General features: G+C 50.4%; 3 protein-coding genes across 7 annotated transcripts in view; 1 reads left to right on the forward strand and 2 right to left on the reverse strand.

The window, feature by feature from the left end:
• LOC131730548 (UBX domain-containing protein 1-like) overlaps positions 1-4,655 on the reverse strand; it is a 14,467-nt gene extending 9,812 nt beyond the window's left edge. For 3 of the 5 annotated variants that reach the window (XM_059020686.1, XM_059020685.1, XM_059020684.1), the window contains exons 1-4: positions 4,541-4,655; positions 2,355-2,435; positions 822-875; positions 425-555 (exon numbers count right to left, since the gene is read on the reverse strand). In XM_059020686.1, coding sequence (XP_058876669.1) covers positions 425-555; positions 822-875; positions 2,355-2,435; positions 4,541-4,650 — 376 coding nt within the window. In that variant the 5' untranslated portion in view covers positions 4,651-4,655. Of the gene's footprint in view, positions 1-424; positions 556-821; positions 876-2,354; positions 2,436-4,532 lie in introns of all 5 variants that reach the window. The other 2 variants (XM_059020688.1, XM_059020687.1) reach the window with 2 other exon arrangements.
• A 289-nt stretch (positions 4,656-4,944) lies between these two features.
• On the forward strand, positions 4,945-11,348 carry LOC131730549 (large ribosomal subunit protein mL49-like). The gene is made up of 4 exons (XM_059020689.1): positions 4,945-5,095; positions 6,492-6,651; positions 8,506-8,630; positions 10,396-11,348. Exons 1-4 carry the CDS (start codon positions 5,018-5,020, stop codon positions 10,540-10,542), a joined length of 510 nt encoding a protein of 169 aa, XP_058876672.1. The 5' UTR covers positions 4,945-5,017; the 3' UTR covers positions 10,543-11,348.
• A 355-nt stretch (positions 11,349-11,703) lies between these two features.
• LOC117398610 (pre-mRNA-processing factor 39) lies at positions 11,704-23,728 on the reverse strand. Its single transcript, XM_059020692.1, has 13 exons — positions 23,606-23,728; positions 21,112-21,395; positions 20,649-20,774; positions 19,328-19,614; positions 18,669-18,852; positions 18,451-18,555; positions 17,920-18,120; positions 17,560-17,686; positions 16,481-16,749; positions 13,126-13,313; positions 12,911-12,985; positions 12,222-12,411; positions 11,704-11,865 (listed from the first exon to the last, which is right to left on the reverse strand). Exons 1-13 carry the CDS (start codon positions 23,667-23,669, stop codon positions 11,800-11,802), a joined length of 2,166 nt encoding a protein of 721 aa, XP_058876675.1. The 5' UTR covers positions 23,670-23,728; the 3' UTR covers positions 11,704-11,799.
• Positions 23,729-23,734: the final 6 nt, after the last annotated feature.

Here is a 23,734-nt window from a genome sequence, read left to right on the forward strand (position 1 = left end):
GCGGAACGGACAGACAGACAGAGGAACGGACAGACAGATAGACAGACAGACAGACAGAGGCACGGACAGACAGACAGACAGACAGACAGACAGCGGAACGGACAGACAGACAGAGGAACGGACAGACAGATAGACAGACAGACAGACAGAGGCACGGACAGACAGACAGACAGACAGACAGGGGCACTACAGTGACAATGCAGACAGACAGACAGACAGACAGACAGACAGACAGCGGAACGGACAGACAGACAGAGGCACGGACAGACAGATAGACAGACAGACAGACAGAGGCACGGACAGACAGACAGACAGACAGATATAGATATTTTTTGATATCACGTTGCATTTCTAGCACCAGTGCTGTAGAACACTGAGATCATTATACTAACCCCCCCCCTCACCCCCCTCACCCCCCGCTCACCGGCCGCGGGATCTGTCGGGGGGGCTGGAGGGGGGGTCAGAGTGAGCTGGGTCGGATCGGACCCCAAAACATGACCAGCTGGAGGAACGTAGGGCTCGTCAATATCAGGGTCACTTTCATGATCCATTATCCTGGAGAGAGAGGGAGAGAGAGGGGGAGGGAGAGGGGGACAGGGAGAGAGGGGGAGGGAGAGAGGGGGAGAGAGAGAGAGAGAGAGTGAGAGAGAAGGGGAGGGAGAGAGAGGGAGAGAAGGGGAGGGGGAGAGGGGGAGAGAGAGAGAGAGGGGGAGAGGGAGAGAAGGGGAGGGGGAGGGGGATAGGCATATCCAGATGTTATTCCTGCAGGATTCAGCCGGGAGTCATTTGGGAATCTGCAGCCGTTATTTCAAGCTACTCACCAGTCCATCGCTCGCTCTATCCCCTGATTCCCAGTGTGAGCCAGAGCCCTCTCTCTAAACACAGACACAAACCACATGGTAAAGCACAGTAAAACCATGGTAAAGTGTGATAAAGCACACTGAGGTGTGGTAAAGCATAGGGAAGCATTGTAAAGCACAGAGAGGTGTGGTAAAGCATAGGGAAGCATTGTAAAGCACAGAGAGGTCTGGTAAAGCATAGGGAAGCATTGTAAAGCACAGAGAGGTCTGGTAAAGCATAGGGAAGCATTGTAAAGCACAGAGAGGTCTGGTAAAGCATAGGGAAGCATTGTAAAGCACAGAGAGGTCTGGTAAAGCATAGGGAAGCATTGTAAAGCACAGAGAGGTCTGGTAAAGCATAGGGAAGCATTGTAAAGCACAGAGAGGTGTGGTAAAGCATAGGGAAGCATTGTAAAGCACAGAGAGGTCTGGTAAAGCATAGGGAAGCATTGTAAAGCACAGAGAGGTCTGGTAAAGCATAGGGAAGCATTGTAAAGCACAGAGAGGTCTGGTAAAGCATAGGGAAGCATTGTAAAGCACAGAGAGGTCTGGTAAAGCACAGGGAAGCATTGTAAAGCACAGAGAGGTCTGGTAAAGCATAGGGAAGCATTGTAAAGCACAGAGAGGTCTGGTAAAGCATAGGGAAGCATTGTAAAGCACAGAGAGGTCTGGTAAAGCATAGGGAAGCATTGTAAAGCACAGAGAGGTCTGGTAAAGCATAGGGAAGCATTGTAAAGCACAGAGAGGTCTGGTAAAGCATAGGGAAGCATTGTAAAGCACAGAGAGGTCTGGTAAAGCATAGGGAAGCATTGTAAAGCACAGAGAGGTCTGGTAAAGCATAGGGAAGCATTGTAAAGCACAGAGAGGTCTGGTAAAGCATAGGGAAGCATTGTAAAGCACAGAGAGGTCTGGTAAAGCATAGGGAAGCATTGTAAAGCACAGAGAGGTCTGGTAAAGCATAGGGAAGCATTGTAAAGCACAGAGAGGTCTGGTAAAGCATAGGGGAGCATTGTAAAGCACAGAGAGGTCTGGTAAAGCATAGGAAGCATTGTAAAGCACAGAGAGGTCTGGTAAAGCATAGGGAAGCATTGTAAAGCACAGAGAGGTCTGGTAAAGCATAGGGAAGCATTGTAAAGCACAGAGAGGTCTGGTAAAGCATAGGGAAGCATTGTAAAGCACAGAGAGGTGTGGTAAAGCATAGGGAAGCATTGTAAAGCACAGAGAGGTGTGGTAAAGCATAGGGAAGCATTGTAAAGCACAGAGAGGTGTGGTAAAGCATAGGGAAGCATTGTAAAGCACAGAGAGGTCTGGTAAAGCATAGGGAAGCATTGTAAAGCACAGAGGTCTGGGAAAGCATAGGGAAGCATTGTAAAGCACAGAGAGGTCTGGTAAAGCATAGGCAAGCATTGTAAAGCACAGAGAGGTCTGGTAAAGCATAGGGAAGCATTGTAAAGCACAGAGAGGTCTGGTAAAGCATAGGGAAGCATTGTAAAGCACAGAGAGGTCGCTGCTCACGCTCTGTTTTTGCTGAAGCCCATCTCCATTAAACTGTCCAGCGCCGTGAATTCTGCCATCGTGACGTCTCCGTTATTGCTTCTAAAAGATTGCAAAAAAAAAAACATGACTTCTAGTGGAAACGTTTGCCATTGAATTTACACTGAAGACCCTGAGAGAGACTTCTAGTGGAAACGTTTGCCATTGAATTTACACTGAAGACACTGAGAGAGACTTCTAGTGGAAACGTTTGCCATTGAATTTACACTGAAGACGCTGAGAAAGACTTCTAGTGGAAACGTTTGCCATTGAATTTACACTGAAGACGCTGAGAGAGACTTCCAGTGGAAACGTTTGCCATTGAATTTACACTGAAGACGCTGAGAGAGACTTCTAGTGGAAACGTTTGCCATTGAATTCACACTGAAGACACTGAGAGAGACTTCTAGTGGAAACGTTGCCATTGAATTTACACTGAAGACGCTGAGAAAGACTTCTAGTGGAAACGTTTGCCATTGAATTTACACTGAAGACACTGAGAGAGACTTCTAGTGGAAACGTTTGCCATTGAATTTACACTGAAGACACTGAGAGAGACTTCTAGTGGAAACGTTTGCCATTGAATTTACACTGAAGACGCTGAGAAAGACTTCTAGTGGAAACGTTTGCCATTGAATTTACACTGAAGACACTGAGAGAGACTTCTAGTGGAAACGTTTGCCATTGAATTTACACTGAAGACGCTGAGAGAGACTTCTAGTGGAAACGTTGCCATTGAATTTACACTGAAGACGCTGAGAGAGACTTCTAGTGGAAACGTTTGCCATTGAATTTACACTGAAGACGCTGAGAGAGACTTCTAGTGGAAGCGTTGCCATTGAATTTACACTGAAGACGCTGAGAAAGACTTCTAGTGGAAACGTTTGCCATTGAATTTACACTGAAGACGCTGAGAGAGACTTCTAGTGGAAACGTTTGCCATTGAATTTACACTGAAGACGCTGAGAGAGACTTCTAGTGGAAACGTTTGCCATTGAATTTACACTGAAGACGCTGAGAAAGACTTCTAGTGGAAACGTTTGCCATTGAATTTACACTGAAGACGCTGAGAAAGACTTCTAGTGGAAACGTTTGCCATTGAATTTACACTGAAGACGCTGAGAGAGACTTCTAGTGGAAACGTTTGCCATTGAATTTACACTGAAGACACTGAAAGAGACTTCTAGTGGAAACGTTTGCCATTGAATTTACACTGAAGACACTGAAAGAGACTTCTAGTGGAAGCGTTTGCCATTGAATTTACACTGAAGACGCTGAGAAAGACTTCTAGTGGAAACGTTTACCATTGAATTTACACTGAAGACGCAGAAAGACTTCTAGTGGAAACGTTTACCATTGAATTTACACTGAAGACGCAGAGAGAGACTTCTAGTGGAAACGTTTGCCATTGAATTTACACTGAAGACGCAGAAAGACTTCTAGTGGAAACGTTTGCCATTGAATTTACACTGAAGACGCTGAGAGAGACTTCTAGTGGAAACGTTTGCCATTGAATTTACACTGAAGACGCAGAGAGAGACTTCTAGTGGAAACGTTTGCCATTGAATTTACACTGAAGACGCTGAGAGAGACTTCTAGTGGAAACGTTGCCTGTACAGAACCGCAGTTTTTCCTCAAGAATCGTATCATGAAATTAAACTCTACAGCCTCCAGCATCACATTACGATGTTTTCATTTCGTGATAATGCGGCTGTAGCAAGGATACGATGTTAATCACACGCAGCCCTCTTAAATTTAGACTGTTCTGTACGTAAAGCGCATTTACAAATCGATTTCTTTAATCGATTTAGTTTTCCTATTGCTTTTATATATATATATAAAAAAAACAAATTCTAACTCAAATATTACATATTGAATCAAGTCCGCCACGCCGCTGATCAGCATTACGGGTGTCTTTAAAACGTCAATTTTCCCTTCTAATGAATTTGGGAGTGATTTTAAACACAGGAATTCGCTGGAAATGTAATTTTTCAAACAGTATCGATATTTATATTTCAACGCTGTACTCTGATCGCTCGGCCTACTTTCAAACCAGCGATTCAATATGATAGTTCTAGGTTTGTTCCCCCCTCTACCACAGTTTAAATAAAATAAACACGTCCAGATTATAAATAAAAACATTTTAAGAGCTATGCTTACTCACTCACAGTCCAGGTTTCAATTCCACAGTCGCAGGCAATGTCCGGCTACAGTACGGGAGCCTCGCTGGGACATTTTCGCACGGAACCGTTCTACCGATTACGTCACGACCTAACATCGTTTTTTTCCGTCAGACGAAACCCGCCGACAAAAACCGGCCCCTCAAAATGGAAGCTTGGGAGCGCATGCGCGCTGCGTACACCCGTACGGCACGAATGTTCACGCCTCCGCTGCTACCCCTGTAGCGCCATCTTGCTGTACGGCATGGGGTAGTGTATTGGTTTTGTTATTAAATAAAATAGCCCGGACGAACCGGGTCGGCGTGCGTGCGTGTCCACCGCTAAATCATGCATTAAACTCATATTTATGGGGGGGTAACAACACCCTTAAAAATATTAAATTACTTCATTTTTCTTTTTTTTTTTTAAATAAAGTTTTCTTCGTTTGTACTTGACCCCCCCCTCCCCCTCCCTGATCTAGTCAACATGGCCGGCGTGGGGTACCTCGGATTGAGAAACGCAATAAAATGTTTAAAACGCGCCCGCAGTACAGCAAGCTTACAGGTAAACACGGTCTTTTTAAAACTGTTTAAATAAACGCTGACGTCAAAACCAGAGACACGCTTAATAAGAGACGCGCTGAGCCGAAGACAGACAGTCAAGGGGTCACTGAAGTTGCGGGACGGGTTATTACTGCCTTTTAATAATAATTAGTTTAAATTATTCGAGTTAAGTTTAGCGCAGAATCGAATAGAATTTAATTGTGTATCGTGAAATCGAACAGTATAGCGCGAATCAATCTAATAATCGAGTGCAGAATGAATCTAATGTATTATTAATAAAATGATAATTGTGATTTCTTGTAACAATTGTAAGTCGCCCTGGATAAGGGCGTCTGCGAATAAATAAATAATAATAATAATAGTAATAATAATAATAATAATAATAATAATAATATTATAATGCCTGGAACGCAGGGATGGGAATACAGCATTGTATAAATTGCAGTGTGATCCAGTCCTGGTTTCACTGGGAGTTTAATAATCAGACACACCTGAGCTTGTTAGCTAGACACACTGGGGGCTGATCAAGCTGGTAGCAGTGAAACCTGGACTGGATCACACCGCTGTGCAATAGGAGTCTGATTACCAGTCCTGGGAAACGTATATTATTCTGTGCAGAATCTAATGTATTATAATATTATAGTAGAATCTAATGTATTATAATACTACAGTAGAATCTAATGTAATATATTGCTATAGCAAAGTATATTATTCTGCACACAATCTAATCTAATCTAATCTCTCTCTCTCTCTCTCTCTCTCTCTCTCTAGATATATAGACAGACAGATAGATAATGTAACAGCACTGTGCTCATGTATTTAATGTTGTTTTCAGTGCTGGGGTGTATGGTGTAGACTCAGCGAGTGTGTGGCAGTCTGTGATTGTGTCTCTCTCTCTCTCTCTCTCTCTCTCTCTCTCTCTATAGATATATAATCAGACAGATAGATAATGTAACAGCACTGTGCTCATGTATTTAATGTTGTTTTCAGTGCTGGGGTGTATGGTGTAGACTCAGTGAGTGTGTGGCAGTCTGTGATTGTCTCTCTCTCTCTCTCTCTCTCTCTCTCTCTCTCTCTCTCTCTAGATATATAATCAGACAGATAGATAATGTAACAGCACTGTGCTCATGTATTTAATGTTGTTTTCAGTGCTGGGGTGTATGGTGTAGACTCAGCGAGTGTGTGGCAGTCTGTGATTCTCTCTCTCTCTCTCTCTCTCTCTCTCTCTCTCTCTCTCTCTCTCTTTAAATAGATATATAGACAGACAGATAGATAATGTAACAGCACTGTGCTCATGTATTTAATGTTGTTTTCAGTGCTGGGGTGTATGGTGTAGACTCAGCGAGTGTGTGGCAGTCTGTGATTCTCTCTCTCTCTCTCTCTCTCTCTCTGCCCAGCATTACTCTGCCAGCGCGGCCGCTGCGCCCCACTATCCTGGCATCGTGGAGTCCACAGACGAGTTCCGATTCGTGGAGAGGCTGATCCCCCCCTCCCGGGTTCCAGAGCCCCCCAAACACCAGCAGTACCCCACACCCAGCGGCTGGACACCCCCCTCAGGTAACCCTCTCACTGCTGCTGCACCCAGTCCTGGGGTTCAGAGCTCCCCTCAATGAAGTCTAGTATTATTATTATTAATATTGAAATGATCAGGAGTCAGGAGTTTGAGCAGGGTTACAAACTCACACTAGCACTGCTGCTGCTGCTGCTGCTGCACCCAGTCCTGGGGTTCAGAGCTCCCCTCAATGAAGTCTAGTATTATTATTATTAATATTGAAATGATCAGGAGCCAGGAGTTTGAGCAGGGTTACAAACTCACACTAGCCCTGCTGCTGCTGCACCCAGTCCTGGGGTTCAGAGCTCCCCTCAATGAAGTCTAGTATTATTATTATTAATATTGAAATGATCAGGAGTCAGGAGTTTGAGCAGGGTTACAAACTCACACTAGCCCTGCTGCTGCTGCTGCTGCACCCAGTCCTGGGGTTCAGAGCTCCCCTCAATGAAGTCTAGTATTATTATTATTAATATTGAAATGATCAGGAGCCAGGAGTTTGAGCAGGGTTAGAAACTCACACTAGCCCTGCTGCTGCTGCTGCTGCACCCAGTCCTGGGGTTCAGAGCTCCCCTCAATGAAGTCTAGTATTATTAATATTGAAATGATCAGGAGCCAGGAGTTTGAGCAGGGTTACAAACTCACACTAGCTCTGCTGCTGCTGCACCCAGTCCTGGGGTTCAGAGCTCCCCTCAATGAAGTCTAGTATTATTATTATTAATATTGAAATGATCAGGAGCCAGGAGTTTGAGCAGGGTTACAAACTCACACTAGCCCTGCTGCTGCTGCTGCTGCTGCACCCAGTCCTGGGGTTCAGAGCTCCCCTCAATGAAGTCTAGTATTATTATTATTATTATTAATATTGAAATGATCAGGAGCCAGGAGTTTGAGCAGGGTTACAAACTCACACTAGCCCTGCTGCTGCTGCACCCAGTCCTGGGGTTCAGAGCTCCCCTCAATGAAGTCTAGTATTATTATTATTAATATTGAAATGATCAGGAGCCAGGAGTTTGAGCAGGGTTACAAACTCACACTAGCCCTGCTGCTGCTGCTGCTGCACCCAGTCCTGGGGTTCAGAGCTCCCCTCAATGAAGTCTAGTATTATTATTAATATTGAAATGATCAGGAGTCAGGAGTTTGAGCAGGGTTACAAACTCACACTAGCCCTGCTGCTGCTGCTGCTGCTGCACCCAGTCCTGGGGTTCAGAGCTCCCCTCAATGAAGTCTAGTATTATTATTATTAATATTGAAATGATCAGGACCCAGGAGTTTGAGCAGGGTTAGAAACTCACACTAGCCCTGCTGCTGCTGCTGCTGCACCCAGTCCTGGGGTTCAGAGCTCCCCTCAATGAAGTCTAGTATTATTATTATTAATATTGAAATGATCAGGAGCCAGGAGTTTGAGCAGGGTTAGAAACTCACACTAGCCCTGCTGCTGCTGCTGCACCCAGTCCTGGGGTTCAGAGCTCCCCTCAATGAAGTCTAGTATTATTATTAATATTGAAATGATCAGGAGTCAGGAGTTTGAGCAGGGTTAGAAACTCACACTAGCCCTGCTGCTGCTGCTGCACCCAGTCCTGGGGTTCAGAGCCCCCCTCAATGAAGTCTAGTATTATTATTATTAATATTGAAATGATCAGGAGCCAGGAGTTTGAGCAGGGTTACAAACTCACACTAGCCCTGCTGCTATAAAAAGTAAGATAAACTTCTGAAATCTAACGCTGCAGCGCAGAATCTGATGGGATGTTATTCTGTAGGGCTGAGTGGAATATCATGTATTATTACTGCAGGGTAAAGTGACAGTCTGGCCCCCCGATTGTATTGTAATGGTTTGCTGTCTCTCCCTCCCCCCACCCCCCCAGCGGAGCCCCCCCCGCTCCCGTACACGGTGAGACGTTCCCGCATGCACAACATTCCCGTCTACACCGACATCACCCACGGCAACCGCAAGATGACCGTCATCCGCAAGATCAGTGGAGACATCTGGGTAAGCTGTTGAAGAGACTCCACTGCCTGCTTCATCTTCACATCCAGAGCAGCCTTCGAAGGAACTGGAATTATTCTGAAGTGATGTCACTTCCTCGGGCAGCGCAGGGTTACGATGTGCCGAGCTTCGTGTTTACAGCAAGTGCAGCTAAACTGATAATCACATGATAAAAAAATATATCTTATCCTCCCCCCCTCCTCTCTCTCTCTCTCATCTCCTCCCTCCTCTCTCTCATCTCCTCTCTCTCTCATCTCCTCTCTCTCTCCCATCTCCTCCCCCTCTCTCTCTCTCTCTCTCATCTCCTCTCTCTCCCCTCTCTCTCTCATCTCCTCTCTCTCATCTCCTCTCTCTCTCATCTCCTCCCTCCTCTCTCTCATCTCCTCTCTCTCCCATCTCCTCCCCCCCTCTCTCTCTCTCTCTCTCATCTCCTCTCTCTCCCATCTCCTCCCCCCCTCTCTCTCTCTCTCTCATCTCCTCTCTCTCCCATCTCCTCCCCCCCTCTCTCTCTCTCTCTCATCTCCTCTCTCTCCCATCTCCTCCCCCCCTCTCTCATCTCCTCTCTCTCATCTCCTCTCTCTCTCTCTCTCATCTCCTCCCCCCCTCTCTCATCTCCTCTCTCTCATCTCCTCTCTCTCTCTCTCTCTCTCTCTCATCTCCTCCCCCCTCTCTCTCTCATCTCCTCTCTCTCTCTCTCTCTCATCTCCTCTCTCTCTCTCTCTCTCTCTCTCATCTCCTCCCCCCTCTCTCTCTCATCTCCTCTCTCTCTCTCTCTCTCATCTCCTCTCTCTCTCTCTCTCTCATCTCCTCCCCCCCTCTCTCATCTCCTCTCTCTCATCTCCTCTCTCTCTCTCATCTCCTCTCTCTCCCATCTCCTCCCCCCCTCTCTCTCTCTCTCTCTCATCTCCTCTCTCTCCCATCTCCTCCCCCCCTCTCTCTCTCTCTCTCATCTCCTCTCTCTCCCATCTCCTCCCCCCCTCTCTCTCTCTCTCTCATCTCCTCTCTCTCCCATCTCCTCCCCCCCTCTCTCTCTCTCTCTCTCTCATCTCCTCCCCCCCCTCTCTCTCTCATCTCCTCTCTCTCATCTCCCTCCTCTCTCTCATCTCCTCTCTCTCTCTCATCTCCTCCCCCCTCTCTCTCTCTCTCCTCTCTCTCATCTCCTCCCCCCCTCTCTCTCTCTCTCATCTCTCTCTCATCTCCTCCCTCCTCTCTCTCATCTCCTCTCTCTCATCTCCTCTCTCTCTCATCTCCTCCCCCCCTCTCTCTCTCTCTCCTCTCTCTCTCATCTCCTCCCCCCCCTCTCTCTCTCTCTCTCATCTCCTCTCTCTCTCATCTCCTCCCTCCTCTCTCTCATCTCCTCTCTCTCTCATCTCCTCCCCCCCTCTCTCTCTCTCCTCTCTCTCTCTCATCTCTCTCTCTCTCATCTCCTCCCCCCCTCTCTCTCTCTCTCTCTCTCTCTCTCTCTCTCTCTCATCTCCTCTCTCTCTCTCTCTCATCTCCTCTCTCTCTCATCTCCTCCCCCCCTCTCATCTCCTCTCTCTCTCATCTCCCCTCTCTCTCTCTCTCTCTCTCTCTCCTCTCTCTCTCTCTCTCTCATCTCCTCTCTCTCATCTCCTCTCTCTCTGATCTCCTCCCCCCCTCTCTCTCTCATCTCCTCTCTCTCTCTCATCTCCTCTCTCTCTCTCATCTCCTCCCCCCCCCCTCTCTCTCTCTCTCTCATCTCCTCTCTCTCATCTCCTCTCTCTCTCTCTCGTTTCTCGTTGGCCAGGCTCTGGAACAGGAAGTGAAGTCGTATCTGACGCAGCTGACGGGGAAGTGCCCGCCCACTCAGGTCAACGAGGTCACCATGAGCATCCGGGTGAAAGGTTACTACGACACAGAGCTGAAAGCCTGGCTGACTGAGAAGGGCTTCTGAGGAGAACAGAGGGAGGAGAGAGAGAGAGAGGGAGGAAGAGAAGGTGGGGCCAGCCCAGTTGAAAGGTCACGCTGTCACATGGAAGGCTGTTGTTTTGGGGCCCGGATCTCCAGGCAAGCCCACAGACCGGTAGACAGAGAAGAAACTCTGGAAAAATAAACTTTAGAAAACTTAACAGGGCTGGGAACGAGACTCCCGCTGCACAGCAGTGTGATCCAGTCCTGGTTTCACTGGGAGTTTAATAATCAGACACACCTGAGCTTGTTAGCTAGACACACTGGGGGCTGATCAAGCTGGTAGCAGTGAAACCTGGACTGGATCACACTGCTGTGCAATAGGAGTCTGATTCCCAGCCCTGCTGGTTTGATCCCAGCATAGCAGTTTGATCCATTCCTGGTTTTACTTAGAGTTTGACACTCCTGAGCTTGTTAGCTAGACACACTGGGGGCTGATCAAGCTGGTAGCAGTGAAACCTGGACTGGATCACACTGCTGTGCAATAGGAGTCTGATTTCTGTCTCTGTGCTTTTTCTGTTAAAATAATGAACTATTTGTCAACTCCAGAACTGTGCTGTCTTTACAAAGCAAATAAATGAAAACAAAATGCAAATAAAACGATGGTCTTTATTTATCAATATATAAAAAAGCATTAAACGTCTTATCCACAAATACAAACAACTGCTGAACTTAGAAATTCTAGAAGAAACTCAATTCAACGGCAAACGTTTCCGCTGCGTTGGTCGTTGAATTTATCAAGTTTCTTTCAGCATTTCTAAACGTACATTCATAAGTCCAAAATCGCTCGACAAACATGTACGAGAAAAACATTCAGAACGTCGCCTGAGGAACGCTGGCTTTTTACAAAATATTCCTTTAAAAAGAACTTATTATTATTATTTTTTTTTAAATCCTTGTAAAAACAGGCAGTTGAACAATTCGCCTATTAAGGATCATTTAAAATAAATAATAATAATAATAATAATGATAAAACACAGCCTCAGAGTTGGGGGTTTCATGCACGGGTTTGTGAGGATCTCTGCTTTTCTTAAAGACTCTGCGGAGGACAGCGACCCACACGAACCCGAGCAGCTGTTTCTGAATTCACTCTGAACGGGGAATCAGCCCCCCCCCCCCCTGATCCACACCAGCGCCCCCCCCCCCCTCGTCCTGATTTCTGCGTGATTGTTTCTTGCAGCTCTGCTGTTGAGAGGAGACGGGACGGGACGGTCAGTTTGCAGGTCCCTGGCTTGCCCCAGTCCTAACTGGGAGGGTAGTACTGGTTGTAATTCCAAGGAGACTGGTATCCATAGCCTCCATACTGTTGCTGAGAAACGGGAGAGATGGGAGGAGTTATTGATTATTGATCAATTGATTAAATCGATGCTTGCTAAAGCTCCATTATTTACATGAAGAGGCAATTTATCACTTTATCAATAAAGGGCTGACCCTCCAAAATAAGCCTATCAGGGCTGGGAATCAGACTCCTATTGCACAGCAGTGTGATCCAGTCCAGGTTTCACTGCTACCAGCTTGATCAGCCCCCAGTGTGTCTAGCTAACAAGCTCAGGTGTGTCTGATTATTAAACTCCCAGTGAAACCAGGACTGGATCACACTGCTGTGCAGCGGGAGTCTCGTTCCCAGCCCTGATCTCCTGACATTAAAGTGAATCGTCAGATCACCTGATACCAGGCTCCGTAGTTATAGGCTGCCTGGCCGTTGTTGAAGTCTCCGCCCATCAAGGGGGCGGGGGGTGTCGGCATGGCGACCGGGGTGTGGTCGGGGGGCGTGGCCACTGGGCTGTTTTCTGATTTGACCTTCTTCTCCGCGGGCTCCTCCCCCTCATCATCCTCCTCCTCCTCCTCGCAGTCTCTGCCAATCAGAAAGGAGAATCAGCTTTAAAAGAGGGGGCGGGGCACTTTGTTAGTCACACAAAAACGTGGGACGGAGCACAAGGAGGTGAAGCGACTCGCTCAGGGTCACACACACACACACACACACACACACACACACACACACACACACACAGGGAGTCAGTGGCTGAGCCGGGATTTGAACCTCCTGGTATCGAGACCCCTTTTCTCTAAGCGCTGGACCACACAGTCTCCTGTTAGAGAAATAAACCCTTACTCCCTCCCTCCCTCCCTCCTCCTCCTCCCTCTGTCATTCACTCCCTCCTCCTCCCTCGCTCCCTCCCTCGCTCTTCCTCCTCCTCCTCCCTCGCTCCTCCCTCCTCCTCCCTCATTCCCTCCCTCTTTCACTCCTTCCCTCCTCCTCCTCCTCCCTCCCTCCGTCACTCCTTTCCTCCCTCCCTGTCACTCCCTCCCTCATTCCCTCCCTCCGTCGCTCCTCCCCTCCCTCCCTCGCTCACCCGTTCTCCAACCGTCTCTTCAGGGACGCAGTTTCATTCAAGAGGTTCTGGTGCTCATCGTAAGCCGTCAGCAAACTGAAATTAATACAGTTATTAGTAATAATAATAATAATAATAATAATAATAATAATAATATCAACATTCGGCAGTGTCTTAATATACAGGATGGATTACAGTTGTGATTGACCTCCAGGTCTGCCCCCCTGACCCCTGACCTCTGCACGCTGCTCCCGAAGTCCTCCTGGAACTCGAGTCTCCGGCGGGACAGCAGCAGCCTGGTCTGGGGCGGCAGGGAGCAGCTCAGCGCGTGGCTCAGACACTGCAGGACCGGGCCCTCGCTCTGACCCGGCTCCCCAGCGCTCAGCTCCAGCTCCAGCAGGGCCAGGTGCAGCTTGCTGTCCGTCTGAGAGGAGGGGGGGAGGGAGGGGGGTTAAAAAGTGTTCTCCTGCAGAGATCAAACTATCAAGAGAACGGGCTTCATACTCTCTCTCCCCCCCTCCCTCCTCCTCCTACTCCTCCTCCTCCTCCTCCTCTCCCCTCTCCTCTCACCCTCTGATCTCTTCCCTTATCCCTCCCCCTCTCCATCTCCTCTTCCCCCTCTATCCTCTCCTCCTTCCCCCTCTCCTATCTCCTCTCCATCTCCTCCTCTCCTATCTCCTCTTCCCCCTCTATCCTCTCCTCCTTCCCCCTCTCCATCTCCTCCTCTCCTATCTCCTCCTCTCTATCTCCTCTCCTCTCCTCTCTCACCAGGTCTCTGTCTATAGCGTCCTGCAGCACTCTGCGTGCCTTGCCATGGTCCCTCTGCACTCTCCTCTCCTCTCCTCTCCTCTCCTCTCCCCCTCTCTATCTCCTCTCCCCCTCTCTATCTCCTCTCCCCCTCTCTATCTCCTCTCCTCTCCTATCCCCTCTCTATCTCCTCTCCTCTCCTCTCTCACCGGGTCTCTGTCGATAGCGTCCTGCAGCACTCTGCGTGCCTTGCCATGGTCCCTCTGCACTCTCCTCTCCTCTCCTCTCCCCCTCTCTATCTCCTCTCCTCTCCTATCCCCTCTCTATCTCCTCTCCTCTCCTCTCTCACCGGGTCTCTGTCGATAGCGTCCTGCAGCACTCTGCGTGCCTTGCCATGGTCCCTCTGCACTCTCCTCTCCTCTCCTCTCCCCCTCTCTATCTCCTCTCCTCTCCTATCCCCTCTCTATCTCCTCTCCTCTCCTCTCTCACCGGGTCTCTGTCGATAGCGTCCTGCAGCACTCTGCGTGCCTTGCCATGGTCCCTCTGCACTCTCCTCTCCTCTCCTCTCCCCCTCTCTATCTCCTCTCCTCTCCTATCCCCTCTCTATCTCCTCTCCTCTCCTCTCTCACCGGGTCTCTGTCGATAGCGTCCTGCAGCACTCTGCGTGCCTTGCCATGGTCCCTCTGCACTCTCCTCTCCTCTCCTCTCCTCCTCTCTATCTCCTCTCCTCTCCTCTCCTCTCTATCTCCTCTCCTCTCCTCTCTCACCGGGTCTCTGTCGATAGCGTCCTGCAGCACTCTGCGTGCCTTGCCATGGTCCCTCTGCACTCTCCTCTCCTCTCCTCTCCCCCTCTCTATCTCCTCTCCTCTCCTATCCCCTCTCTATCTCCTCTCCTCTCCTCTCTCACCGGGTCTCTGTCGATAGCGTCCTGCAGCACTCTGCGTGCCTTGCCATGGTCCCTCTGCACTCTCCTCTCCTCTCCTCTCCCCCTCTCTATCTCCTCTCCTCTCCTATCCCCTCTCTATCTCCTCTCCTCTCCTCTCTCACCGGGTCTCTGTCGATAGCGTCCTGCAGCACTCTGCGTGCCTTGCCATGGTCCCTCTGCACTCTCCTCTCCTCTCCTCTCCCCCTCTCTATCTCCTCTCCTCTCCTATCCCCTCTCTATCTCCTCTCCTCTCCTCTCTCACCGGGTCTCTGTCGATAGCGTCCTGCAGCACTCTGCGTGCCTTGCCATGGTCCCTCTGCACTCTCCTCTCCTCTCCTCTCCCCCTCTCTATCTCCTCTCCTCTCCTCTCCTCTCCTCTCTCACCGGGTCTCTGTCGATAGCGTCCTGCAGCACTCTGCGTGCCTTGCCATGGTCCCTCTGCACTCTCCTCTCCTCTCCTCTCCCCCTCTCTATCTCCTCTCCTCTCCTATCCCCTCTCTATCTCCTCTCCTCTCCTCTCTCACCGGGTCTCTGTCGATAGCGTCCTGCAGCACTCTGCGTGCCTTGCCATGGTCCCTCTGCACTCTCCTCTCCTCTCCTCTCCCCCTCTCTATCTCCTCTCCTCTCCTATCCCCTCTCTATCTCCTCTCCTCTCCTCTCTCACCGGGTCTCTGTCGATAGCGTCCTGCAGCACTCTGCGTGCCTTGCCATGGTCCCTCTGCACTCTCCTCTCCTCTCCTCTCCCCCTCTCTATCTCCTCTCCTCTCCTATCCCCTCTCTATCTCCTCTCCTCTCCTCTCTCACCGGGTCTCTGTCGATAGCGTCCTGCAGCACTCTGCGTGCCTTGCCATGGTCCCTCTGCACTCTCCTCTCCTCTCCTCTCCCCCTCTCTATCTCCTCTCCTCTCCTATCCCCTCTCTATCTCCTCTCCTCTCCTCTCTCACCGGGTCTCTGTCGATAGCGTCCTGCAGCACTCTGCGTGCCTTGCCATGGTCCCTCTGCACTCTCCTCTCCTCTCCTCTCCCCCTCTCTATCTCCTCTCCCCCCTCTCCTCCTCTCTCCTCTCCTCTCCTCTCTCACCGGGTCTCTGTCGATAGCGTCCTGCAGCACTCTGCGTGCCTTGCCATGGTCCCTCTGCACTCTCCTCTCCTCTCCTCTCCCCTCTCTATCTCCTCTCCTCTCCTATCCCCTCTCTATCTCCTCTCCTCTCCTCTCTCACCGGGTCTCTGTCGATAGCGTCCTGCAGCACTCTGCGTGCCTTGCCATGGTCCCTCTGCACTCTCCTCTCCTCTCCTCTCCCCCTCTCTATCTCCTCTCCTCTCCTATCCCCTCTCTATCTCCTCTCCTCTCCTCTCTCACCGGGTCTCTGTCGATAGCGTCCTGCAGCACTCTGCGTGCCTTGCCATGGTCCCTCTGCACTCTCCTCTCCTCTCCTCTCCCCCTCTCTATCTCCTCTCCTCTCCTATCCCCTCTCTATCTCCTCTCCTCTCCTCTCTCACCGGGTCTCTGTCGATAGCGTCCTGCAGCACTCTGCGTGCCTTGCCATGGTCCCTCTGCACTCTCCTCTCCTCTCCTCTCCCCCTCTCTATCTCCTCTCCTCTCCTATCCCCTCTCTATCTCCTCTCCTCTCCTCTCTCACCGGGTCTCTGTCGATAGCGTCCTGCAGCACTCTGCGTGCCTTGCCATGGTCCCTCTGCACTCTCCTCTCCTCTCCTCTCCCCCTCTCTATCTCCTCTCCTCTCCTATCCCCTCTCTATCTCCTCTCCTCTCCTCTCTCACCGGGTCTCTGTCGATAGCGTCCTGCAGCACTCTGCGTGCCTTGCCATGGTCCCTCTGCACTCTCCTCTCCTCTCCTCTCCCCCTCTCTATCTCCTCTCCTCTCCTATCCCCTCTCTATCTCCTCTCCTCTCCTCTCTCACCGGGTCTCTGTCGATAGCGTCCTGCAGCACTCTGCGTGCCTTGCCATGGTCCCTCTGCACTCTCAGGAGCTGCCTGGCCAGCTTGATAGAGTAGAACGAGCGGATGGGCGTGGCCTGGCTCTGGAGCACCGCCTCCCGGAGCAGAGACTCCGCCCCCTCCAGGTTCCCAGCCCGCCTCTCCAGGCTGGCCCTGCGCAGCCTAACCATGGCCAGGCCGGGCACCGATTGGTCGAGGGCCTCCAGCACGCGCCGCGCCTCCTCCAGGTTGCCTAGCAACGCAGGGAGAGGGGTAGGGGCACAGGGAAAGGGAGCGGGGAGGGTGGAAACAAACAGTAAATAAAATATCAAACGCCAAACAGATCTCCAGTGAGTTATCTTGGTTTGATCTATCCTGTCTTACATCTGCATCTATGGCAGCGCATCTAGAACTGAAGAGCACCTTCAGATGTGAAACGAATTCGTTTATTTAAACCAGGATAAAAGCTATTGAGATATACATCTGAATTTCAATACAACACAGACAAATGAATTATTATTATTATTATTATTATTATTTATTTCTTAGCAGATGCCCTTATCCAGGGCGACTTACAATTGTTACAAGACACCACATTATTTTACATACAATTACCCATTTATACAGTTGGGTTTTTACTGGAGCAATCTAGGTAAAGTACCTTGCTCAAGGGTACAGCAGTGTCCCCCACCTGGGATTGAACCCTTGACCCTCCGGTCAAGAGTCCAGAGCCCTAACCACTACTCCACACTGCTGCCCATATGAAATAAATACATTTCAGTTGGATGAACTGGGGTAGGGGGGCAGATCAGAGCTGGGAACGAGACTCCCGCTGCACAGCAGTGTGATCCAGTCCTGGTTTCACTGGGAGTTTAATAATCAGACACACCTGAACTTGTTAGCTAGACACACTGGGGGCTGATCAAGCTGGTAGCAGTGAAACCTGGACTGGATCACACTGCTGTGCGATAGGAGTCTGATTCCCAGCCCTGTGGATGTTGGGGGGAGTGACCCTATCTTGTGGCTCTTCGATGTGGGTTCTGGGGTGCAGGGGGTTCCCTACCTTGCTGCTCCTCGAACGCGGCCCACAGCAGGTGCATGCTGGGTTTCCTGGGCAGGTGAATCTCACAGGCTCTCTTGAAGACGCTGCGTGCTCCGTCCACACTGCGCTGAGCCTGGAACTTGGCGTACTGGAACAGAGGGACAGGGGGACATGTACTCAGGGAACAGGGGACAGGCAGAGACACAGGGACACACACACTGAGAACACAAGGACGGTGAGCAACACACTCATGAGAACACGGGACAGACACACACACAGGGGACAGGGACACACACACACAGAGAGACGCAGAGGACAGACAGAGACACAGGCATTGGAGGCACAGACACACAGGGGGACAGAGAGAGAGAGGGCGCTCACCTTGCTCCAGAACTCCTCGTACAGAGCACAGGCCACGAGGCAGCGCTCGAACAGCAGCCCCGCCCTCCCACCAGACCCCGCCCCCGACTCCGCCTCTGACTCCGCCCCCGACTCCGCCTCCATCTCGAAGTCCAGGTAGCTGTGCCAGTTGCGCAGCTGGGCTCGGTCCAGCGGCTTCACGTGGAAGTAGGGGCGCTTGATCTGGGGGTGAAGAAAGGGTCAAAGTTAAGAAACGTCTCCGGAATTAATAAATCATCGGGTTTGTGACGATCGCTGCTTTTCTTAAAGACTCTGCGGAGAACAGAGACCCACACAAACCCGAGCAGCTGTTTCTGAATTCACTCTGAACGGGGAATCAGCCCCCCCCCGATCCACACCAGCGCCCCCCCTCCTCGCCCTGATTTCTGCAGAGGGCTCGGTCTGGGAGACTCAAATAACCGTTTGCTGCTAGCTGAGCCCCGGGCCTTGCACCTGCATCACGATTATTGATTGATTATTGATTGATTATTGATTGATTATTGGATCACTCACGGCCTCTTCGAAACTCCATCGCTTGCTGACTTCCACCTCGTTGCTTTCGTAGACTTCCTGTCGCCTAGCAACCAGCAGCTCCCGAATCTTCTGCTCGTGTTCGTCCTGGGAGGGGGCGTGGCCAAGGGGACAGAGAGAGGCGGGGTTAGAACAGAGCTAAAGCGCTTCCACAGTAAATATACGAGACTGGCTCGCTTGGACCCCCCTGGGGCGCTCACCGTCTCCTGATCCCCCGCGGTCAGTCCCGGCGGCCCCTCCTCCCCTGGCGGCCCCTCCGCGCTCCCCCCGTCGGGGTCAGGGGTCACGGCCGCGCACCCCTGCATGACCTCCGACCTCAGCTCCAGGAACTCCGCCGCGGAGAGGATCTCACGAGGGGTGTGGCTAGAGACGAGCTCCTTAAACCTGGAGAGAGGAGAGAGAGGTGAGAGAGAGAGGGGGGGACGGAGAGAGGGAGGGAGAGGAGAGAGAGAGGGGGAGAGAGAGGGCGGGAGAGAGAGGGAGAGAGAGGGCGGGAGAGAGAGGGCAGGAGAGAGAGGGCAGGAGAGAGAGGGAGAGGGGGGAGGGAGGGAGAGGGGGGGAGAGAGGGAGAGGGGAAGGGAGGGAGAGCAGGGAAAGAGAGAGAGAGGGTTAGGGTGTGTGTGTGTGTCTCCGTGTGTGTGTGTGTGTGTGTGTGTGTTAGGGTCAGGGTGTGTGTGTGTGTGTGTGTGTGTGTGTGTGTGTGTGTGTGTGTTAGGGTCAGGGTGTGTGTGTGTGTGTGTGTGTGTGTGTGTGTGTGTGTGTGTGTTAGGGTTAGGGTGTGTGTGTGTTAGGGTTAGGGTGTGTGTGTGTTAGGGTTAGGGTGTGTGTGTGTGTGTCTCCGTGTGGGTGTGGTTCTCACCGGTGGAAGTGCTGGTTATAAAGCTGAGTCGGGACGCTCAGCACTCTATCGTAGACGGCGATGGCGGCCCGCGGGTCTCCTTGGTCCCTCTCCCAGTCCGCGTACATCTCCCACAGCCGGTCCGATCGGAAATCCCATCCGGCCGCGGCCACGGCCGAGCGGAACGCCGCGCGGATCCGAGGAGCGGACTGAGGCAGGTTCATGTTGAGCGTCTCTTGCAGGAAACTCAGGTAGTGAATCCAGAGATCCAGACTGAGAGGGAAGAGCTGCAGCCCTCGAAGACACACCTGAAACACAGGAGCTCACAGCATAGTAACCAGCATAGCAACCAGCATCTCCACACCTGAAACACATGAGCTCACAGCATAGTAACCAGCATAGCAACCAGCATCTCCACACCTGAAACACATGAGCTCACAGCATAGCAACCAGCATAGCAACCAGCATCTCCACACCTGAAACACAGGAGCTCACAGCATAGCAACCAGCATAGCAACCAGCATCTCCACACCTGAAACACATGAGCTCACAGCATAGTAACCAGCATAGCAACCAGCATCTCCACACCTGAAACACAGGAGCTCACAGCATAGTAACCAGCATAGCAACCAGCATCTCCACACCTGAAACACATGAGCTCACAGCATAGCAACCAGCATAGCAACCAGCATCTCCACACCTGAAACACAGGAGCTCACAGCATAGCAACCAGCATAGCAACCAGCATCTCCACACCTGAAACACATGAGCTCACAGCATAGTAACCAGCATAGCAACCAGCATCTCCACACCTGAAACACATGAGCTCACAGCATAGCAACCAGCATAGCAACCAGCATCTCCACACCTGAAACACATGAGCTCACAGCATAGCAACCAGCATAGCAACCAGCATCTCCACACCTGAAACACATGAGCTCACAGCATAGCAACCAGCATCTCCACACCTGAAACACATGAGCTCACAGCATAGCAACCAGCATAGCAACCAGCATCTCCACACCTGAAACACAGGAGCTCACAGCATAGCAACCAGCATAGCAACCAGCATCTCCACACCTGAAACACATGAGCTCACAGCATAGTAACCAGCATAGCAACCAGCATCTCCACACCTGAAACACAGGAGCTCACAGCATAGCAACCAGCATAGCAACCAGCATCTCCACACCTGAAACACAGGAGCTCACAGCATAGCAACCAGCATAGCAACCAGCATCTCCACACCTGAAACACATGAGCTCACAGCATAGCAACCAGCATAGCAACCAGCATCTCCACACAATATAGCAATCTCACACACACACACACACCCCCTCACCTCCTCTGCCTTGTTGATGAACCCTGACCTCCTCTCCATGTCCACCCATTTCTTCCAGTATCCGTAGCAGTACGGGTAGCGGGACAGGAACGAGTCAAACGCTTTCCTGGCCGCGCTCATGTGACCCTGGAGGAGGGGAGAGACCACGGTGAAGAAACAGGAAAAACAATATACAAAACTAAACATTATTATTATTATTATTATTATTATTATTATTATTTATTTCTTAGCAGACGCCCTTATCCAGGGCGACTTACAGTCGTAAACAAAAACACATTTCTAGAATCACAGCACAAGTATTAATACAATTAAGAGCAAGATAAATACAATGACTTCGGTTCTAGCAAGTACAAGTGTGACAAAATATGATTCAGTAATGGAGCAGATAACAGCAAAATACACTTGCGTTCTTTTCTCAATCCTCTTTAACTGTTCTTAATTACCCCCTCCCCTCCCCTCCCACCTCCTGTTCGATGTACTGCAGCAGGCTGGTCCAGGCACTGAAGTCCACCGGGTTCTCCTGAGTCAACTTCCAGAACTTCTCAAATTCCAGAGGGTAACCCTGATCCTCCTCCTCCTCCTCCTCCTCCTCCCCATAATCCTCCAGGCCTGCCGGGTACAGCCCGCCACCCTCTGACCCCGTCGCCGTGGCAGCGCTGCCGTTGTCACCGCTCCCCTCTGCAGGGGCGGGGCCTTCTTCAGCGGAACCCGTGACGTCATCACCGGACGGCTCGTCCTGTTCGATGCCTGAAGGAATCGAAAGAAGAAAAAAAAATATTCAAACCTTGCTGCTGCACCCAGTCCTGGGGTTCAGAGCTCCCCTCAGTGAAGTCTAGTATTATTATTATTAATATTGAAATGATCAGGAGCCAGGAGTTTGAGCAGGGTTACAAACTCACACTAGCCCTGCTGCTGCTGCTGCTGCACCCAGTCCTGGGGTTCAGAGCTCCCCTCAGTGAAGTCTAGTATTATTATTATTAATATTGAAATGATCAGGAGCCAGGAGTTTGAGCAGGGTTACAAACTCACACTAGCCCTGCTGCTGCTGCTGCACCCAGTCCTGGGGTTCAGAGCTCCCCTCAGTGAAGTCTAGTATTATTATTATTAATATTGAAATGATCAGGAGCCAGGAGTTTGAGCAGGGTTAGAAACTCACACTAGCCCTGCTGCTGCTGCTGCACCCAGTCCTGGGGTTCAGAGCTCCCCTCAATGAAGTCTAGTATTATTATTATTAATATTGAAATGATCAGGAGCCAGGAGTTTGAGCAGGGTTACAAACTCACACTAGCCCTGCTGCTGCTGCTGCTGCACCCAGTCCTGGGGTTCAGAGCTCCCCTCAATGAAGTCTAGTATTATTATTATTAATATTGAAATGATCAGGAGCCAGGAGTTTGAGCAGGGTTACAAACTCACACTAGCCCTGCTGCTGCTGCTGCTGCACCCAGTCCTGGGGTTCAGAGCTCCCCTCAATGAAGTCTAGTATTATTATTATTAATATTGAAATGATCAGGAGCCAGGAGTTTGAGCAGGGTTAGAAACTCACACTAGCCCTGCTGCTGCTGCCGCTGCACCCAGTCCTGGGGTTCAGAGCTCCCCTCAATGAAGTCTTGTATTATTATTATTAATATTGAAATGATCAGGAGCCAGGAGTTTGAGCAGGGTTAGAAACTCACACTAGCCCTGCTGCTGCTGCTGCTGCACCCAGTCCTGGGGTTCAGAGCTCCCCTCAATGAAGTCTAGTATTATTATTATTAATATTGAAATGATCAGGAGCCAGGAGTTTGAGCAGGGTTAGAAACTCACACTAGCCCTGCTGCTGCACCCAGTCCTGGGGTTCAGAGCTCCCCTCAATGAAGTCTAGTATTATTATTATTAATATTGAAATGATCAGGAGCCAGGAGTTTGAGCAGGGTTACAAACTCACACTAGCCCTGCTGCTGCTGCTGCTGCTGCACCCAGTCCTGGGGTTCAGAGCTCCCCTCAATGAAGTCTAGTATTATTATTATTAATATTGAAATGATCAGGAGCCAGGAGTTTGAGCAGGGTTACAAACTCACACTAGCCCTGCTGCTGCTGCTGCACCCAGTCCTGGGGTTCAGAGCTCCCCTCAATGAAGTCTAGTATTATTATTATTAATATTGAAATGATCAGGAGCCAGGAGTTTGAGCAGGGTTACAAACTCACACTAGCCCTGCTGCTGCTGCTGCTGCTGCACCCAGTCCTGGGGTTCAGAGCTCCCCTCAATGAAGTCTAGTATTATTATTATTAATATTGAAATGATCAGGAGTCAGGAGTTTGAGCAGGGTTAGAAACTCACACTAGCCCTGCTGCTGCTGCACCCAGTCCTGGGGTTCAGGGCTCCCCTCAATGAAGTCTAGTATTATTATTATTAATATTGAAATGATCAGGAGTCAGGAGTTTGAGCAGGGTTAGAAACTCACACTAGCCCTGCTGCTGCTGCTGCTGCTGCACCCAGTCCTGGGGTTCAGAGCTCCCCTCAATGAAGTCTAGTATTATTATTATTAATATTGAAATGATCAGGAGTCAGGAGTTTGAGCAGGGTTAGAAACTCACACTAGCCCTGCTGCTGCTGCACCCAGTCCTGGGGTTCAGGGCTCCCCTCAATGAAGTCTACTCTCATCACAGCCTGAATAAAGTCACATATCACTGGAGACCTAGTATTGGGTGATTGTAATCTGGATTTCTACAGAATTAATATCCATAGTTCAAACGAAATTAGACTTAGTTCGACTCAAAGTGGTCAAACTAACGCCAGTAAATTCTATCGTGTCGCGTTTATCCGCAGTGGAGCAGAATCGATTATTCTTAACCGGACCCCGCATCGTTATAATCGATACGATACAGGGTCTGCATCGTGCAATGTTATCCTCATGGAGTTTAGATGTGACCCTCGTCTCCCGGGACGGGTTTAGCCCGGTCCCGTCGCGGTTACCGACCCGGTTCGGACACGATTCCCTCCGCAGCCCCGTTCAGGTCCGGTTCCGAATATTCCGCCGCCATCTTCACAACACAGGAAACGCGTCACCGCCGGGATTAGGCCGTTATCTCCATGGCAACGCTTCCGC

This window comes from Acipenser ruthenus, unplaced genomic scaffold (assembly GCF_902713425.1).
Source record: "Acipenser ruthenus unplaced genomic scaffold, fAciRut3.2 maternal haplotype, whole genome shotgun sequence".
NCBI classification, from domain to species: domain Eukaryota; kingdom Metazoa; phylum Chordata; class Actinopteri; order Acipenseriformes; family Acipenseridae; genus Acipenser; species Acipenser ruthenus.

Coding starts and splice junctions, on each gene's coding strand:
- LOC131730549 (XM_059020689.1), top strand. CDS start 5,018: ATGGCCGGCGTGGGGTACCTCGGATTGAGAAACGCAATAAAATGTTTA. Junction 5,096..6,491: donor GCAGTACAGCAAGCTTACAG/GTAAACACGGTC, acceptor CTCTCTGCCCAG/CATTACTCTGCCAGCGCGGC. Junction 6,652..8,505: donor CGGCTGGACACCCCCCTCAG/GTAACCCTCTCA, acceptor CCACCCCCCCAG/CGGAGCCCCCCCCGCTCCCG.
- LOC117398610 (XM_059020692.1), bottom strand. CDS start 23,669: ATGGCGGCGGAATATTCGGAACCGGACCTGAACGGGGCTGCGGAGGGA. Junction 16,750..17,559: donor CGCGTTCGAGGAGCAGCAAG/GTAGGGAACCCC, acceptor CTGCGTTGCTAG/GCAACCTGGAGGAGGCGCGG. Junction 12,986..13,125: donor TTCGGGAGCAGCGTGCAGAG/GTCAGGGGTCAG, acceptor TATTAATTTCAG/TTTGCTGACGGCTTACGATG.